We start from the raw sequence: 20,043 nt of genomic DNA, 5'->3' as shown, positions 1-20,043 counted from the left end.
TTTGAACTTTGGTGTATCGTAAGCACGACCCTGTATCACTAAGCAGTCTTTGGGAACACACTTCTTTTAATTCCACTGTAGCAGGTAGCGCAGAAGGAAAAGCAGGGATAAGAGAACTTACAACACTGCTTACAAAAGAGAAACTCAATTTACCTGTAAGTGGCAGGTCTTCTCCACCCTGGCATTGGTGATTTGTCATACCTTCCTTCCCCACGCTTGCTTTCCTAACCCTAGCCACTGGACTCCTTGGGGACTGGCTATGGAGAGGTCAGCCAGGGAGCAGAGGAACCACCACAAGCCTGGCCAACTCCAGGGCTTTCTACTAGTAGAACCGTGCAGAGGTTAACTATAGTTGCTTTCTTTTACACAAATCCCAGATAGATCTACATAACCCAAGAGCCGTGGCTGTGTTACACTGAACTGCTATTACTTCTCCTGTGATCTGCACGCTTGGCCTCTGGTAAAAAGCTAAGTAACCTGGAAACTCACATTTAGTTGAGCAATCAAGTTCACATCAATCTCAGGAGCTTAAAAGGTTAAGTCCAGTTTGCTAAAATGTGAAGTGTCCTGGACTTTAGAATCCCAGAACAACTGGAAACAAAGAAATTCTTATTCTGTAGACTACAAATATTGAAAATCAACTATAGCCACAAACAAAAATAAACAAAGATGACCAAGAAACCCCAAAACACCTTGCGGTGAAGTGAAAGGCCTCTCAGACTAGGAGTCAGCAAATCTGACTTTAAGGTATAGTTTTATTATTAATTAGCCAGCTGCCTGTGGAACTTGACTTCTGTGAGCCTTGGTTTCCATATCTAAGTTAAACAGAAAGAAAAAAGAAGGCGCTGTATTCCTCTTAGTGTTAACATGAATGATTCTAAATATAAACCCTATGACATTGACTATTGACGAGATGAACAGAAGAACCATCTATCACCGATGTATTAGCAGGGAAAGTAATCTAGGTAATCTTACTTTGGGTTATATCTAGAGTTATCAGTACAATTATTCTGTTTTTCTCCCTGTCCTTTTTTTGGGGTGGGGTGGGGTGGGTACAGGGGGATGGCAAACTAGTGTTAGGACTTAAAGACAGCATCCTTTAATAGCACTGCTTACACAAAGGAATGACTGGGACCACATCAACCAGACGATGAGAGGCTAACAAGCCTCTCGTCTACGCTGCATTCTGAGGGCAGGCACTGTCAGCGGCAGTGTGAATTCTGGGCTCCCCTTTGGGTTCACACACATTAGTTAGCTTCTTTGACCCTTCCCACCACAGGCTTTTCATGGCTGTACTATCTTGGAGTGCCTCAGTTCGGTTCTAAAATGACTTTTTTTTTTTTTTTTTTTAAATCTGTAACAGAAAAATTTTAATCAGCTCACAGAGGGAACCAGAACAATATTTACACTTTTCTCCTTTAGATTTCCAGCAGGTTAGATTTTTATCTTGTTGAAGGATGACTTTTTTCTAGTACATTTGGTGGTATTTCCTAGTATCCAATCACATGCATGCTTTCATCACAATAAAATAACCTCACAGTCGATATTCTTTTATAGATACCCAATTACAGCAATACACGTTTACTGGTGGGATTTGTAATAATAATAATAATTATAATAACAACTAACATTGACTAAGCACACCATTCAGAGCACTGTACCGATCTCTCCAACATACAGTCTTTTTTATTCCTTATGGTAATGCCCTAGGGTAGGTATTGTTTTTTCCTCTCCATTTTAGAGATGAGAAAGCTGAGGCTCAGAGAAGTTGAGCAGATGGCCCGTTACACAGCTCACACACATATGGCCTATTGAGACCCAGGCTCCAGTGCTTCTCTACTAAAAACTGTCCAAAATAGTTTCAAAGCTTACTGGGTTTTGTAAATTTCATGGTACAATGGTCCCTTATGCTGTTCAATGCCCCTTAACAGCAAGATGGATGGGATATAGTCTATTTAGAGACTAAGAAAAGGCTGTCACTCCTCTTGAATGATACGCTTTTCGTTATTACAAAATGAAAGCTGGGGGTTTAGCTCTTTATCTATTTGCCTTTGCCTCCCAGAAGCCCAGGCTTTTCTTCTCAACTGTAGCAATGACTCAGATTCTGTGGGTAAACAACACACACAGTTCTTTTTATTTTGTCCTAAAATATATTATGCAGTTTTTCTATCTGGCACTCAGAGGCTTTAGACAAGGCCAGAAATAAAAACAAAGCAAGTTTTAAGTAATATGTGTTAGTAAAATAGAATTACATTTTAATTATAATGATATTTTCTTTGACCAGGTAAACTCAACCTGATGAGACAGTGAAATAAATAGCAATTAACACTGCCTTCTTATTATACGCTTAACATAAATCATCTCATTTGACACCGTAACTCTGTGAGATAAATGAGCCAGGCATTCATCATACCTGCAGCTAGCAGATAACAAAATTAGTGATCAGACAAAATACCTCATCCAAAGCCAAGTGACAAAACATCAGTTTGAAGTCAGTTCTTCAGATTCTATTTATGTCACACTTCTAATATTTAGTAGAGTAATTTCATTATTTGTAAAAAAATTAAACTCATAAATTCAATGACAGAACATGTCATTTCTTATACTGCTTATAAGAACAGAACATATTATAACAGTTTTTGCATTCATTTCACGAGAAAGCCAAAATGGTCCAACATGACCCAGCAATTTTACTAATTTTACTACATACATATTTCCGCACATATGACACTTCAAATTAAATACATTGTTCAAATGTTGGTGAAACACTTGCAGATAATATTAAATAGTATGGTAATCTGCACGATGGTGACCATTTGCTGTTTGCCCTTGCTGCAATCATCCTTCACTCCCAAGGAAATTTGCCGCCCTTGGCCCCTCATACTGTGGCCAATGCAGTCTGAGTGGGTTAACAGCACCCCTAGTTCCTGGCCTGAGAACCCTGACCAGCTCAAGTCAATAAACACAGTCCCTAGTCAGGGAAGTGCACACAACCCAAATCAGTCAGGTCTGATGGAACTTTGGCTGGATTTTCCAGGACAGCGGCCTTCCCTCGTCTTTACATTTAGGGGTATGAGGAGTGAGGAGTGGCTGCCGTAGTCACTTTGCCTGAGAATGGCTGGTGTATCAAACACTGTCAAGTGACGCAGCAAAGACTGCTCCTGGTGACTCCATTTGAGTCCTGAATCAAACCTTGCTTAATGCAAAATCTACTTTGACAGTTCAATTAAGGAAGCCAATAAATTATACATATAAATTGTCTCTTTGTTTAAGTCAGCATGAGTTGAGTTATTCACAACACTACTTTAAATAAAATATCCAATAAGACAGGTAAGAGCCTTAGGGATATGTCACATTATCAGATTGAGTACAATGTGGGTAAAATTAGAAATTCAAAATGGTAGATTCAGGTCTTCTGTTTGAGCAATATAAACAGAAGACCAATTCATGAGGAGGCTGTGTGTGTGTGTGTGTGTGTGTGTGTGTGTGCACGTGTATGCACGCACGGGCTACAGGTAGCAAGAGCTACATCAAAGAGACACAAATGAGGAGGAGCCTGGAGGGAGAGACCAGGGAGGCGAGAAGGAACCCTGGTAGAGATCAACACACTCACGTGTGCATAACACACGCGTATTACGTTACTAACCGATTACCAAACATTATGAAATTATATACTTAGGTAAGTATTTTGCAATCCTTAAGGGAAGTTTCAAAAAAACATGTCTGCTACATATTCAAAATTTATCATTATGAATACTTAATTTGAAAAAGATTTTTTATCCTCGAGTTAAAACCATTTGTCTTTATTTTAAAATGAGGGCACTTGCATGTTACAACCAAAGTGAAAACTGGCATGTTTAAACCTATCAAGTCCAAGACGGGAATGCCAAGTCACTAATCAGGGGGAGAGGGACCACCGATAGACCTGAAGTGTTAGCAGCTGCCGACCTCCTGCGGCACGAATTTAGTGACAGCTTGGTGGCATTGTAATCTGTTGTTGTAAGCCTGAGTGTAGACTGTGACAGTATTTCAGTAGGAGATATTAGGTTTGCTTCCATTTTTCAGAGCAAACTTTCAGGTTGTGACCTTATCTTCTTCAAGTAAGTGAAAGGTGAGTGACTGTGAAGTCAGATAAACACATCAGCAAGCAGGGCTGCGATCAAAGGGGACTTTCAGAACACGTGGGAGGGACCTTCGTCCACACCGAGATGCTCAAACTGGAGCAAGAGAGCTTCATTCCTTCCACAGAGCGCCTGAGAGCATGGCCGTGCTATCCTGATTCAACAGATATGCTGAGTTTTCAACAAGACTGACTCAAACTAAATTTAAGGGAAAAATGTCCACATTTCACTTGGAAGTACACCTGAAGAATTCTAAGGACACTTAAAAGGTAGAAAAAAATACTATTACCCAGAAATGGGCTATCTATGGGGAGCTGCTATCTTTGCCAGTCTCCACACCAGCCAGACCTTACACTTTAGCCATAAGATCCCTCTCTGCATACTTTTACACACACCGACCCCACAAATATTTGTAACACACACACTTGAAGTCTGCATATCATTATCTCCTCTTTTTAAAGCAATCAAATCGGTATTACATTTTCAGCTCTCAAAGATTTAAAACAGAGAGACCTAAGCCACATAGAAATATCCAAATACCCATCATCAAGTTGGAGTCTGTAGAGTCTAACAGTCTAAAGGGAGAAAACACTAGAATTAAAAAAGGAAGAGTGTGAGGACATAGACTGTGTGGAGTAATGAAGAATTTCCTCAAGTCCACATACTTAGAGCCAGGAAGATGAAGAGAAGAACTTCTCATATGAGTTCACATCCTAAAAAAAAACTAAAAAAAACCCAATGGTACTTCAAAATAAAAGGCCTTATTTCTATATTCTTTCTGTAATGGATGTATTGCATAGCAATAGTTCAATACTAGCTCAGGTGTAAAACCAGTGTACAGTCAGTCCTCCATATCACAGTTTTGCATCCGTGGATTCAACACCCCTGGGTCAAAAACAGTCAGGAAAAAAGGAATTCTAGAAAGTTCTAAAAAGCAAAACATGAATTTTCTATGCTCCAACAACTATTTACATAGAATTTACACTGTTTTAGGTATTATAAGTAACCTAGAGATAATTTAAAGTATACAGGAGGATGTGTGCAGATTATTTGCAAATACGACACCAGTTGATGTAAGAATCTTGAGCACCTGTGAATTTTGGTGTTTTCAGGGGTGGGGGTAAGGAAGTCATCCTGGAACCAATCCCCCATGGAGGCTGAAGGATGACTGCACTGAATTTTGAAAATGCAAACTCTAAAATGCAGGGCTCACACAAACTTTACAAAAGTCTTATTAGGATCCTGTACGGATTAAATAAAACACAGTTGGCCTACTGTTTGGAAAAGAAAAAGTTTGTATCAACAATATTCTGAAGAATCCTTTGTATTCAAAGTCTTGGGCTTTATAAATACAGGTTTTTCAATGTTTACACCGAGCTCCACAGGGCTCAGTTATTTCTGAAACTAAAGCATGTGCTTTTTGATAAGGTCTAGAAGTTTGGGTGAGCACGTGGTGGGAAGAGGAGAGCTCAAGACCGCAGAACTCTCAGATCCACAACCACTGCGCCTGCCACTCAGGGAAATTAAGATTTCTATGTATCCTTCTGCTGAAGTTTTGGAGGATTAAGATTAATTATCTTCAATCAACACATAGTTATAGAGCACTTCCTATAGGCCAACACTGTTTTAGGTGGTGGAGAAACAGCCCTGAGCAAAGCTGACAAAAATCCCCAATTACATTCCAATAATGAATTTGGCGTTAATAATAAATACAATCACAGAAACAGTTATTCATTGAGACTGTGCTATGTGCTCAGTACTAGCGGCGGGGCTGACATTCCAGGAAGTAGCACTTCACTGCAAGAATAAGAACAGCCGTTTACTGAGTACTTACTAGGTGCCTGCGGGGTGCCATTCTAGACGCTTTTCACTTCATCCTTACAACACCCCTAAGAGCCAGGTACGAGCGAGTTTCATCGATTCTGAATGCACATTTCTCCTTTATAGTTTGGCATCTCTCAGTCTGAGATGCATTTTCTAATGAGGGGTGTCTCACTATCAAAAAGGCAGTTTTTTTTCTTTCTTAGTGTTATATAAATTAATGACAAGTCTTATAATTAATAGTGTTTTAGAGACCATGAAATACAGTATTACTCTCATTGTGCACAGGAGAAAACAGAGGTCAAGGAAACTTCAGTATCTTGGCAAGGGCACACAGCTGGTATATCTAAGAGTCAAAATTTATGGTCTTAAAAGTGGCAGTAACTCCATAAATTCAAAGACCAAATTCTTCTGTTTTTGTGGTTACTTTTGACAACTGACTAGCTATACTCAAAAGAGCAATATAATGAAAACTATAATAAGATATCATTTTTTTCTCTAACAGGAAAGGATTTTACAAGTTAGCTGACACAGTATTTAGAGGAGCATGTGGGGAAACAGCACTGAGTTCCCTTGTTGATGGGAACGAACATTATAACATCTCGTCTAGGGGGTCTCTGGCAATTCCTATCACTGATTTAAAATGCACACACCTATGACCCAGCCATTCCACGCCTAGAAATCTATCCCACAGTTACTATTTATACATGCATGAAATGACACGTTTGTGAGATTACACACTACAGCAGTGCCTGGAAGATCAAAAGATCAGAGGCCACCCCAAGATCCATCAGTAAGAGTCTAGTTAAATAGATATGGTAAACGTCTGGAACAGAATATAGACATCTATTCCTAAAAAGTGAAACAAGCATTTCTTTATGTACTGATTGAAATTATATACAAGATACACTGTCAGTGAAAAAGAGACGAATTTGTAGTATGCTAAGATCTGAATAAAAAAGAGCACATATCTATATGGAAACACATATGCAGGTATGTGGTTTTATATGCAGAAAACAACACTAGATGTACACACATAGAACCAAAAGCAGTGACTGCTTCTGAATGGAACAGGGATCTGCAAGACAGGGTTAGGTGGGAGCCTTTCTTTGACTATGGTGTTAAGCACATGTATTCTCCATTTTATAAGAAAAACCAGAAACAAACTTAGTGCATCCTCCCACAGCTGTGGTCATTACTACTGGAACATTCCAACTACGTAGTGACATGGACAGAGCACCAAGTTGGGAATAAAAGGCTGGGTTTTAACCCTGCATTTGCTGTGGGATAATGGTTAAGTGCCTTGTATAGTTATGGTATGCAGACTGAAAGAATAAATTACACTTCATATATACAAAATAGGAAATTCTAGTCCGTCACTCAGGGTCTGCCCCTGGAGAGGGGGAAAAAAAGACAAGTAAGATACGATCTTTGTCCTGTAGACATTCACAGTGTAACAGGAGGAAATAGTTATGCCAACAATAAATATATAACAGAGCAAAATAGTTGCAATTCAATGACTGCTGCCACTTCCTCCTACTGTCCCAATGGATTATTGGCATTTTTATCCCAGTTACGGTGCCTGCCACTTAGGAAAAAAGTCATGGTTGTTGAACGGAACTGAATTCTAAGAACACGTCAACTCAATTAATGAAGAATATGCACATCATGGTAGCAGCGTGAGAACAGTTTTCTGTGTGCATCAGAAAAGATGCAAAGAAGTAAAACTAAACTGGGTCTTGAAAGAGGAGTAAGAACTCAGCAGGACAAAAGAGACTTTTTTTTACCTGTATAGTAGACGTGGGATGGGAAGAGTGGTAAGATTCCGTGAGCTCTCAGGGCCCTCCCAGCTCTACAGTTGAAGACTGGAGGAGGGACGGACGCAGTGTTGATTATTTTGTATTACTGTCTCCATGGGGAAGGGAAGTAAGTTCCAGAATATGCCACCGATTGAAGATCCCAAGAATTACACCCCATATACTCCAAGCAGCAATGTATTAGAGGGTAAAAAGCAGAACCATCTAAGAAATTGTGTGGAGAGATGTAAAGGTAAGTGGAATAGTAAGAAACTATGAGAACAAAGAATGGTTAAGGGAAGATTACCAGCTCGCAGGGGGAGAGAAACTGAAAAACAATGGAAAGTAAGCACACGCGCCCTAGAGGTATGGGGAAGAAGGGAAACCATAAAAGCATTAACTACATCATTGTTTTAAATTAAATTAGAAAAAGAAAGTGTTCATAAGAAATAAAAAGTGAGGAATATAGACAAACAAGCAGCTTTAAAATTACTCCCCTCCAAAGAAAAGGCCTACAATTGAACTAGGGCTGTCTATTGTATGCATTATTATATGTTGAATTGTTTTATTTTACAGTAATCAAAAATGGAACAGTCTCCTTTCTTACCCATCTGTGAACCATATAATGCTTGAAGCTAAATTAAAAAGAACCTGAAAAAAATCCTTTATTTTTATTTGATGCATGTGCACTTAAAATACCTCTGGAATTCCGAAAAGCACCCAAAGGCAGGGCATTAAATCATGGAAAATATTAACAACCATTAGAAGAAGCTGGTTAACTTATTTTCTTCCCAGATGCTAAAACTCTCTAGTTTTCCACTTTCAAGAGAAGAGTGGTAATATACACATTAAAAAAGCACCAGAGATGCTAACTGTAGTTAATGTCTTCTTAACCTTGCACAAAACCCCTAGAGAGAATGAATTACTGCCCCATGGAAATACTTTCATTTCACTATTCTCTGTCAGCAGAATTCTGGAAATTGTGCAAGTCAGAATCTGTATCAAAGGCTGGTGATCATAGGGGAGTGGTACCTAGACTGGGGCCTTTCAGCCACCATTAATAATACGCTGAGGAAGACACAGGCCAGGCCTGGGGAGCCAATTCCGCGAACGGCACCAACACACACTCCACCAATCAAAGGACTCTCAACAGTCTTAAAACTTGAGCAGCAGAGCTAGAGATGAAAAAGATCAGTAATGGCTTCCTCATTTCTCTAGCGGATGCCTGAATTACTTTTTTTTTTTTTCCTAAATGCTTCTTGTTTTACTTACTTTTTAAAAATTGAAGTATAGTCAGTTGACAACGTTGTGTTAATTTCTGGCATACAGTGTAGTGATCAGTTATATATTACTTGTTTTAAGCATCACTAGCATTAATGCTTCTTAGCACATCTCAAATATAACTTCAGCTACAAAGAAGTCATTAACATATTTTGTGATAAATACATTGCTAAGAAACAAAGTATACTTTTCGGGGGAGGGGATTTGAAAATTCTTCCTTGAAAATAAGGTATGGGCATTTTTAAATTTAACTTCTCTTTGTGTCTTCCAAGCAATTTTCCAAACAGGTTTACCAGGTTAAAACACTGTCATGAGATTTTAGAGAACAAAGGTTAAATGAGCAGCTTTTTTTATCTTCTTAATTAAAATAGTAAATGTCTGAAAAACTACATCTGACATTGGTGTTAACCTTTGACAGGGAGGCCAGGCACACTATATAAGGATGAGATTAGGAACAGGAAGAAACTCTCTCATATCCTTCACATTTTATACAGGAGAGGTTTGAAAATCATTTTTATTTATTTTCATTTTGGATATCTTTTTCCCTTTCATCTTTCTCTCTCAATTTGCCAAAGTGAAAACTATAATGAACATGAAATTAGGGTTGCCAGATAAAAACGAAGCATCTACTTACATATGAATTTCAGACAAGCGAATAAGTTTTTAGTATAAGTGTGTCCTATATATTGCATGGGACATACTTATACTAAAAAGCAAAAAAACAAAACAAGCAAAACAAAACCCTCATTTTTTTTAACCCTCATTGTTTATTTGAAATTCAAATGTAACTGAGTGTCCTGTAATTTTATGTGCTAACTGGCAGCTCTACATGCAACAGGCCTAACACAGCAAGTGGAGGGTGTACTAGCCAAGTCTGTTGTTGGGAAGGGTTGTTAAGTGGTAGTGCCCACTGATGGTGAGGCACAGAGAAAAGAGCTGGGGCATGGGATGCATCAAAGAAGAAGAATGGTGATACATTTCAAGTGCATGCAAAGACTGATGGTGGAGGACCAGCACAGGGGTGACTGGTGGAGCAGCTGGAGCCAAGCAGCCCAGGAATGAGTGGTACGTGCACATTCTATGATTCTTGGTACAAGGCAGGTCCGCTTCCCTCCTCTGCTGATTTCTTCCGTATGCTAGTGACTTTTGCAAAGGCAGTATATAATCAATGACAGCAGAAGTTGAGATACTTTTAGGCTCGATAAATAATTTAAAATATAGTATCTGCCATATCTATGTAAATTTTCTTTTTCATTTATTTTAACTTGAGGTATAATTGAAATACATTATGTTAGTTTCAGGTATACAACATAGTGATTCAATATTTGTATATATTGCAAAATGATCACAGTGGCTCCAGTTAACATATGTCACTATACGTGTAAGATTTTTTTCTTTTAAAGAGAGCTTTTAATATTTACCCTCTTAGCAACTTTCCAACACACAATATGATATTATTAACTATAGTTGTCATGCTGCACATTGCATCTCCATGACTCATTTATTTTATAACTAGAAGGTCATACCTTTTGACTCCCTTTACCCATTTCTCCCAACTCCTACCCTGTGCCTCCCACCAATCTGTGTTTTATATCTAGGAGCTTGTTTTGTTTTGTTTTAGATTCCACATTTAAGTGAGATCATATGGTATTCGCCTTTCTCTGCCTGACTTACTTCACTTAGCATAATACCCTCAAAGTCCATTCATGTTGTTGCAAGTGGCAAGACTTCCTTTTTATGGGTAAATAATATTTCACTGTGTGTGCATATACAGGTATACATACACACACTCATTTCTCTTGTCCATTCATCTATCAATGAACACTTAGGTTGTTCCATGTCTTGGCTATTATAAACAATGCTGCAATGAACAAGGTGGTGCATATATCTTGTTGAGTCAGTGTTTTCATTTTCTTTGGATAAGTACTCAGAAGTGGAATTGTTGGATCATATGATAGTTCTATTATTAATTTTTTGAGGAACTGCCATACTGTCTTCCATAGTGGCTGCACCAATTGACATTCCCAGCAATAGTGCACAAAGGTTCCCTTTTCTCCACATCCTTGCCAACACTTATTATTTCTTGCCTTGTTGATAACAGCCTTCTAACAGGTGTGAGGTGATATCTCATTATGGTTTTGGCTTGCATTTCCCTGATGATTAATGATACTGAGCATCTTTTCATGTGTCTATTGATCATCTGTATGTCTTCTTTGGTAAAATATCTATTCAGATCTCTGTCCATTTTTCACTTGCATTTTTTTCTGTTGAGTTGTATGAGTTCTTAATTTTGGATATTAATCTCTTATCAGATATATGATTTGCAAATATCTTCTCCCATTTGCTATGTTGTCTTCTCGTTTTGTTGATGGGTTACTTTGTTGTGTAGAAACTTTTTAGTCTGATGTGGTCCCACTTACTTTTGCTTTTGTTGTCTTTTAGATTTTAATTAATTTTAATCAACACTTCTATACTGAATATTAGCACAAGATTTGATCGTGAACTCCTCCCCCCTCCCCAATTACTGATATTTTCTGGGAATAGCTGGGCGATGGGTTGAGGGAAGAGAATACGCTACTATTAAATAGGACATTTTTAAATTAGGACCTGGGGAAGTTTCCGACTTCTGCATCATGACCTCACTTGGTGTCCTGATAAATGCAACAGGACAGCATTCTACCAGTTTCTAACCTACCCTGCTGCCATTTTCCCATCTCCATGAGGCATCAGTTGATTCTCTTCTCAACCTTTCTCAAAAGCTTTAGGCTTTTATACTGGGTGCCCTGTTTCTCTGGCTTGGACATCCCCTGATGCTTTGGCTCTAAGCAACTCCAGTCCTTTGGCTGGAACCTGCCCCATCCCCACTCTTACAGAAGGGAGTTGAGAGGAGAGCAAGGTAAATAGGTCTCTGCTAGAAACAGAGTGCCCAACAGTCATCTATTAGTCTCCAGCAATATCAGCCCTGATGTCCAGCTTCAGTCCAGTGAGCTCTGCCCCAGGCTGATGGTGAATTAACTAAGGGGGGAAGAGTGGAGGTGAAGGTGGCAGTTCTCAGTGTAAGTTCGGCTGTTTCACTGTCTGCTTTACAGGGAAGCCAGTCAACGGAACCCTCAGTGCTTCCCCCTGCACTATTTCTGTCCTCTGCCTCTCCTTATTTCTTCTCATACCTTATTTCTACATAGGATTTGCTTCTTTAGATTCAGATTTGCGACTGGGGTGAAAGAGTCAGGGGCAAGAAGGTCCATTTCAGCCTTGAGCTTAAGTTGTGTTGTGAATCCTCCTTTATTACAGCACCTTACTTTGTAGATTTTCAGCTACTTGTGGCAAAGGAGTGATGAACACGGACTCTGGAGTCAGACTGCTCTATAACTGACTGTGTGACCTTAAGCAGTTACTTAATCTCTCTGTGTCTCAACTTCCTCATCTGTAAAATAGGGGATAATAATAGTACTTATAGGGTTGGTATAAATATTAAATGAGTTATATGTACATGTAAAGCTTTGAGAATAGTACCAGTCACATGGTGTGCTTTACATAGCTGAGCAGTAATAATAACAATTATTATCATCATCATCATGATAACAACAACAACAACAACAACAACAACAACAATAATGATCCAATCTGATTCCATTCTCCTTGTCAAGCCTCAGGGTAACTGTCAGAGCAGAACTCTACCATCTAAAGGTCCCTGGATTTATCATTTTAACACCACTAAAATCTCTTGACACATACTTCCATACAATCTATCCTTTCAGTGACAGTAACAAAATAAATAAATCAACATGTCAAAAATAATGTTTAATTTTTAGAACAATGCCATGCTAGAAGGAAAAGAGAAAAACACATAGGTACGATATTGAAGTCAGGCTCAAGGAAACAGGATCTGTTACTCAACTTGAATCACAAGGTGAGGGGGGTTAAAAATGAGGAAAATGCTTTTGGATCAGGTTGGCACAGATCAGGAAGCAAGAAGGTGGTAAGAGATAACTACGGTTGGAGCAGAAAACAGCTGAATTATATGTGCATCTTTGGTAATAATTATATGGCCACCTTGAGAGGGAAGATACTTTAACAAACGGAAGCACAGATTTTACACCAGAAGAGCTCTTTAGTATGCCCACTATTCTGAAGCTGAGTTATTCATTCCATTTTAGTGTGGAGTTCATGGGACCAAGGAAGTGGGATGAACAGTTACTGAAGTGCTCACATCCCTGTGTTTCAAGGCCATAACCTGAGCATGATTTAGTACGACTTGCTCTTAATATAACAATAAGGGAACTCAATCAATTAGACATTTATCCAATTGTCCCTGATATTTAGCAACATCCCTAAAATTACTTTTTAAACCTTTTTTAGTCTTTGCCAAAGATAGGGAACAGAGTGAAGCACACAAATGGCTTTGGACAATCTGCTGCAGAGAACTGTTTTAAGCATGGTGTAAACACGCCAGATCAATAACTTGTTTCCTTATCTGCATGTGCCATGAAAATCTGGCTATCATGGAGTGCCGGATCCATTAGAAACTGAATTTGCTATTTCCAGACAGCAGATAGCTCAAAGCTCAACAGGGCCAGCAGGCAATAATCCAAATTCGCATCTCCCTCTCTAGAAGAACAACTCAAAGCACTCTGTTGCTACATTATGCTACTCAAAGCAAAGGAGATAATGAAAGTCTGACATGACCGTAGCTGCCTCAGGATTGAGTCAAATGGCCATCATCCTTCAGACGTAAAGAGCTGGATAAAGTGACTTTTATCTTCAATCACTAGACAAATTTGATTAATGGAGAAATGTAAATCAATACATGATTACTGAAATGAAACCATCCCTTTTGCTCAAGATATGATATACGTATGTATGAAACTCGATGTCACAGAGACTACTACTAGTCTCTTAGGGAAGAAAGGATAGTGTATAACCTAAGATTTTTCTCTTTCCCAAGACTTCTGAAATGGATTGGGCTTCTGCCCAAATGAAGCTGTATAAAATAAAATTTTATACTTTTTATTATATATTTCACTGTACACTAGTAGATCTGAATTCCTAGAAATGTTTGTATGAATGACAGCTCTTAGGAAGTGTGGTTAAGGGAAATATACACCAACTTGGGGGGGTGTATTTAATACTACAATTAAAAATGCATTGTACTGATGCACTATTGATAAGTATTCACTCAAGTTATGCCTACAGTAATCTTTAGGATAAAAGTATCTGATAATAAGTCTCAAAGAGCTGAATATTTTTACAGTGTCTGATTATATAAACAAACTGGGGGAACACTGATTCTACCCTTCTCATCTTTTATGCTCACAAATGTTTTCTGTCCTTTACTTAGTTACCAACCCATGTTCAACCATTCTTTCACTATTTCTTTTATTAAACCACTCTCTATAGTAATACATACTTCATTTATCCAACCTTATTAAGAACCAGCTGTTCCTAAGAAGAGTTTTCAAGATAAATAAGACTTATTCTTAAAATATCAATGTTTGTAAAGATAGATTATACACAGCTCTACCATCTTTAAATAAAACATCTGTTTCTTGATATAATTTAGGCCCAATTATTTCACCTTGGGACTACAAAAACATATAGGGATATTTGGGTATTTGGGTCCAGATTAAGTGGTCTTGGGCAGCTGCATTCTCAGAGCTCCTCTGTTAATGACCGACAGCTTTTATGGCCCTGTCCTTGCCTTCATTTAGTACACTGCCACTTCTTAATGGAGCTCTGACTTCTTGAAGCAATTAACTGCCCTCTTCTAAACTGCTGCTAGGGTTGACTGTGGTTTGGGAAACCAGGCATCTATGTTTGTTAGAACTATTAAAAAAAAAGTGTACTGTTTGTGGATGGAGGACTGAAGAGGTAATGAGGTGGGGAGAGACAATTAGATGATTTGGACAGTCTGGGCTGAGGCTGGCTCACTTTTAGGTTCTGGGCTGAGTTTCTGACAGCTAAGATTGCTGCACAAAAGGCCTCGGGTTGAGTGATTTTCCTATCTGTTCATCTGCTAACTTCTCAAGTGTATTCATGCACAGCTGTTTTTTGGACACATATGAGTTTGTTTACAGTTCAACTGATACATGTCTGTGTGTGCAGAAAAATCACTGAAATAACATTTGTCACCAAAAGACAAAGAAAACTTTACTTCACCAACATAGAAGCTATGTAACAATGTTTCTCTTCACGTGTGTCCACTGATTTCTGTACAAAATGTAGAATATTTTACAAATGTAGAAAAGTATTAAAACAGCAATCGTCACTAAAAGAAAATGAGAAGCCCACTTCACAAAATACAGAAACTGCAATAGTGGTATCTTGTTAAAGACTCACTTTCAGTGGTTGAGCTTAGAGCAAAATGAGCACTCAAAATGAGTCTTAAGGAAAATACTTGATTTATTTTTTTAAGCTGTAAGACAAATTTTGCTGGACACTGGAAGAATTTTATTTTGGATTAATTAATTACTTCATTAATTCATATAGAGTAACTGTGTTTAGGAATGTATTCAACTTTGCAGATGTTAAAAACCACCACAGACCTAAACAGAACTGTGTATCTTTTTCCTTCCAAGAATTTTCATATTTTATAGTAGCTTTTTACATTAGCAGATTATAAACATCTGTGTGTAGCTAATAAACCTAGATTTCCCCCAGACATATAATTCTGATAAAATCTAACAAGAAAGAAAAGAAGAAAGAAAGGAAGTAAGAAAAAGAGAGAGACAGACATCTTCTATATGCATGGCAGTATTTTCTTCAGGCCAAAGACAGAAAGCACATGCTAATTTGCATAGCTGTAATAAAAGTGTTCTAATTGTAGCTTATTCTACTTACCCGTGACTTATCCAAAGGAAAAATTCAACTCCAGATTGGATTTCTGTGACCTGGAAGATCTCTGGCCCTATAACCTTTCCTGGTCATTAGCATGATGTGTTTTCAGAAATTACAAGCTATGTTTATTATGTGTTTATTCAAATAACAGAGGAAAGAATATAATGTACAAAATACAATCAGATTACCTGCTGCTCTGGGTTCCCTTTACCAATGTTCCCTTTCATTAGGACAGATAAATGGAAATTAGTTCGGTCCAGCCTTTCTGTGTAAGTGTATATTATGAGAATTCCCAAAAACATTTTTTTTTTAAAAGATGGACATGGAACCAGAGATAACAATCCAAAATGAAATTCTTCCAGTGTCCAGCAAAATTTGTTTTAGAGTATAAAAAAATAAATCAAGTATTTTCCTTAAGACTCATTCTGAGTGCTTATTTTGCTCTAAGCTTTATTTGATTCTTGCAACAGCACTTAAGAGAAAACCAACTGACCATTTACAACCTAAACAATGGCTTTAGAGTATGACTAAGAAATGCACCTGGCTTCACTCAAACAACAGATTTGTTTAACCTGGTGACTCCTGTGTCTGGGGTCAGGCTGGAGCAATCTTGGATGGGGGAGGAAAGAACAGCAAATGTAACTGACTCACTGGGAACAAAACGGTGGTACTCACTACTCTTTGTAATTACAACTGTTTTAACAGTTTCTCGGAGGCAAGGCTATCATTTAAGTGACCTACTATAATTTGGGATGAAGCCCCAGGAAATTATGCCAAGTTGAGAACAGAAGTTGCATTTCTGAGTTCACTCAGCATAATGAATCCACTGAGGTGATGAGTATTCCTTCTTCGGTAGAAATTTACGTCAGGGGAAAAATTAACAATTAAAAAAATCTAGCTGGAGAGGAAGAGAATACTGCAACATTCACTCCCAGGAGCAGACCGCAGTTTATTTTACTTCTTGCATCATTTTTGTTATACAAAATTTCAGTCATATAGAAAAAATATATGGAATAGAACGATGAAGCTGCACAAACCAATAATTCAGTTTCAATCATCAACATGTGGCCAACCTTCTTTTACCGAAACTTACCCATCCCCTTCTTTTAATTCTTTTTTAAAGCAAATCCCAGACAGCCTATATTTTATTGTATATAAGCTTTCATTTATGATATACATATATATATGTAACCTGAAGATCATTCCAGAAATCTCACCGAGCATGAGATGTTTAAACCAATTTTAACCACATCTTACAAAACCGTTTACACTAAAATCTATCTGCCTAGAAAACTAATTTATTTGAATATAATTGGATAATTAAAATGGCAAAGTAACTTGAATCACAACAGTCTATTATTTTATTTATGGAGAGAAAGGGAACATTCTAAGATTGAGAAAAGCGTGCACGTTACTCAGTCCCTGTGATTCTGGGCTTTGTGGACACCCATCAACATGAGACAAGGTGAACAGTAACACAGTTAGACCGGCCCGGATGGAGCTTGGAAAAACGGGAGGAGGCTACCACGGGTCAGGAGCTGCCTAGAAGGAACCTTTTGCCTCTTCCTTTACTACACGTACAGAAGGAAACGGAATGCCAACAGGCTAAACCTTGGGAGCTTCAAAAATCACTCATCAAGCAATCCAGCTACTTATAATAATTTATTACCGATCTTAAAGCAAAGATCAAAAGGAACTCCATCTAGCATTTACATTCAGTTCCTCACTGCCTGATGACTAATTTGTAGAGGAATGAAGTCTGCACAAGGGAAGCCAACATAATCTGAGGTGACTTTGATACAATGCCACAAAGGATATGAAGAGGAAGCCAGTAGAAAAGCTGCAAATGGCTAAGTTCCATTAAGAGTTCTAATAAAAGAATAATGGAATTTCCCTTGGCTATGAATTAAAAAATGTTAGAAGCAGGCAAAATTTAGACAAGTCAGGCAAAACCTTTGCTCTGTTACAGCCTCTTATTGTTGCTGTTGATAAATATTAACTGAAGCCACTGGTGCGTTTATGTTAATTAAATGGCATCATCTAAAAAAATGCAACTTTCCCATCAGAAATCTGGCCAGTCTCACTCCTTTTGCTGTTGTGTTACTTATCAGCCTGCACCTTCCGTCTGCATTGTCAGACACTCCTGGCTCACTCAACCTCTTTCAAACAAAGTGCCATACTCTGCAAAGTGATTGATTTAACTTGAAAAATGTAACTTGAAATGATAAAAAAAAAAATTTTTAGTCTTGTATATCCCCATGGTCACATGGAACATAAACACCTCTTTTTCCAAATTTTTGGTGCTTAAGTCACTTGGTCACTATGGAAACACTAGAAGCTCTTCAAATTCTTGCAACTTCTATGAACAACTGGAACAATTTTTTCCTCCTGAATCCAGACATCTCCATACTCTCAAATGAGGAAAGTGGTTTTCACACTACTTATTTTGGCTAGTTAAAAAATTCCCACCACATGTCTCCTTGTAAATTCATAGATAAAGATTTAAGTTTATATTAGCATTTCGACTGTGCAAATGTTTTGTTTGCTTCTGAAAGCACCTCGAATTAACAGATTTACTGGAACCTGAAATGACAGAGAAGTTTTGCACAAGTCTCAGAATACTTGTGATGTATTTCCCCATGAAGATGTGGTGCTGAGCAGTTTCTTAAAAAACAGAAGTATTTTCTAAAAAAAACTGATTTTTTAACAAATATATGGTGAAATACTTAAAAATGAAAAGACGTCTGAGAATTCTTCAAATACAGGGAATGGAGAGTGTGGGGTATACATGAGACAAGTCTGGCCATAGGTCCAGGAAGCCAGGGGATGGGTTCCACAGGGGTCATTACCCTCCTCGGCTTTCTGTGCAGCAAAGCTCTTGGGAGTGAGTATTTCACGTATAATTCTAGGGACTGCTTTTTTTTCTGAGGGTTTTTATTTACAAATGTGATTTTCTATCAGGAGCAATGGAGAGCCAAGAGTTGGCAATTAATATTTCAACTATCTTTACCAATTCAAAAGCCAAGTTCCCCCATGCTGCTGTTTGGAAAGAAAGAATCCACCAACCAAAAAACACCCCTCAAAATCTGTCTTTTCATGGTCTTTGAGATTTCAGTGACAACACGTAATGAGATTTTAATGTGAATAAAATAGAATTATTTTAGTTAGGAAATACAAAGTTTCTCCTTTCTTTACAAGATATAAAGAGTTGAAACATTAAAATTGAAATATAAACGTAATTGGTAAGTATACTTCAGAATCACTATGTACTGGTGAAAACTGTGCTATACGTTCAGAAGGACATCTGTTAACCCAGTAAGACTAGTAACATGCTTCTCTTACCTTGTGATCATAGGGATTGTAAGAATGAAACACGCGAGAAAGATCTTTTGTTCTTTGCTTTTTCTGTGGAAGAAAACACAAACATTTGTGTTGACAGGTGGCAAAAATATACACATCTGTATATATCTATATGTGTACCTCTGTCTGCCTGTCTGTCTGTTTTATGACATTGTTTACGTAGAGGTTCTCCCCTTGTACCACCAGCTGAGGGAATACACTGTCAATCTGGGACAAATGGATACAACTAGAAACCAAAGCCATTTGATGGTTATGTGGGTCACTGTCCCAGACCAGCCAGGCAACCGCTTCCTAGAAGGCTCTGTAATTAAAACTCTATTTATAATAAATGCATAATTCGGAGACTAAAATGAAGAAAAAGCTATGAAGAGAAAGAAAACAAACACATTTAGGGCACTTTAAACTTCACTGAAATACCAACTTCTGTTACTCAGAATCGGGCACTCATGCTTCATTTAATATACCTCCTTCAGGCTTCCTGGCCACAGAGTCGGTCTGTCCACTGGAGCCTGCAGCTGTGAGCCTGCCTTTGCTCTGTCACTGCTATATAGTGACATGTGTTTATGTCTCACACACACTCAATAAGTATCTGCTATGTCAACGAATAAATGAATATATCTGAGTTAGGTATATAATTATTATCTCTGCAATAATGACACGTAACTCTCACACACAGTTATAAAAAGACAAGCCTTTCTTGGCTTGTAATGATGCTTCCTTGATTAGAAGAAGCCAGGCACTACTCCAGTGCCCTCCCCACCACCTAGTCCCCAGTATCTGCGACAGTGAAGTGTGTAGTTCTCTGATGAGAGCTGACTGTAAGAATCAGC

General features: G+C 38.1%; 1 protein-coding gene across 6 annotated transcripts in view; it reads right to left on the bottom strand.

Annotated features, from left to right (window-relative positions):
* CDKAL1 (CDK5 regulatory subunit associated protein 1 like 1) overlaps positions 1–20,043 on the bottom strand; it is a 538,667-nt gene that overhangs the window by 87,708 nt on the left and 430,916 nt on the right. For all 6 annotated transcript variants that reach the window (XM_010980113.3, XM_010980118.3, XM_010980114.3 and 3 more), the window contains one exon: positions 19,196–19,258. In XM_010980113.3, the coding sequence (XP_010978415.3) occupies positions 19,196–19,258 (63 nt within the window). The remainder of the gene's footprint in view (positions 1–19,195; positions 19,259–20,043) is intronic.

The sequence above is a fragment of the Camelus dromedarius genome, chromosome 19, assembly GCF_036321535.1.
Source record: "Camelus dromedarius isolate mCamDro1 chromosome 19, mCamDro1.pat, whole genome shotgun sequence".
Taxonomy (NCBI): Eukaryota; Metazoa; Chordata; class Mammalia; order Artiodactyla; family Camelidae; genus Camelus; species Camelus dromedarius.
This window is presented reverse-complemented; position numbering and strand designations above follow the sequence as displayed.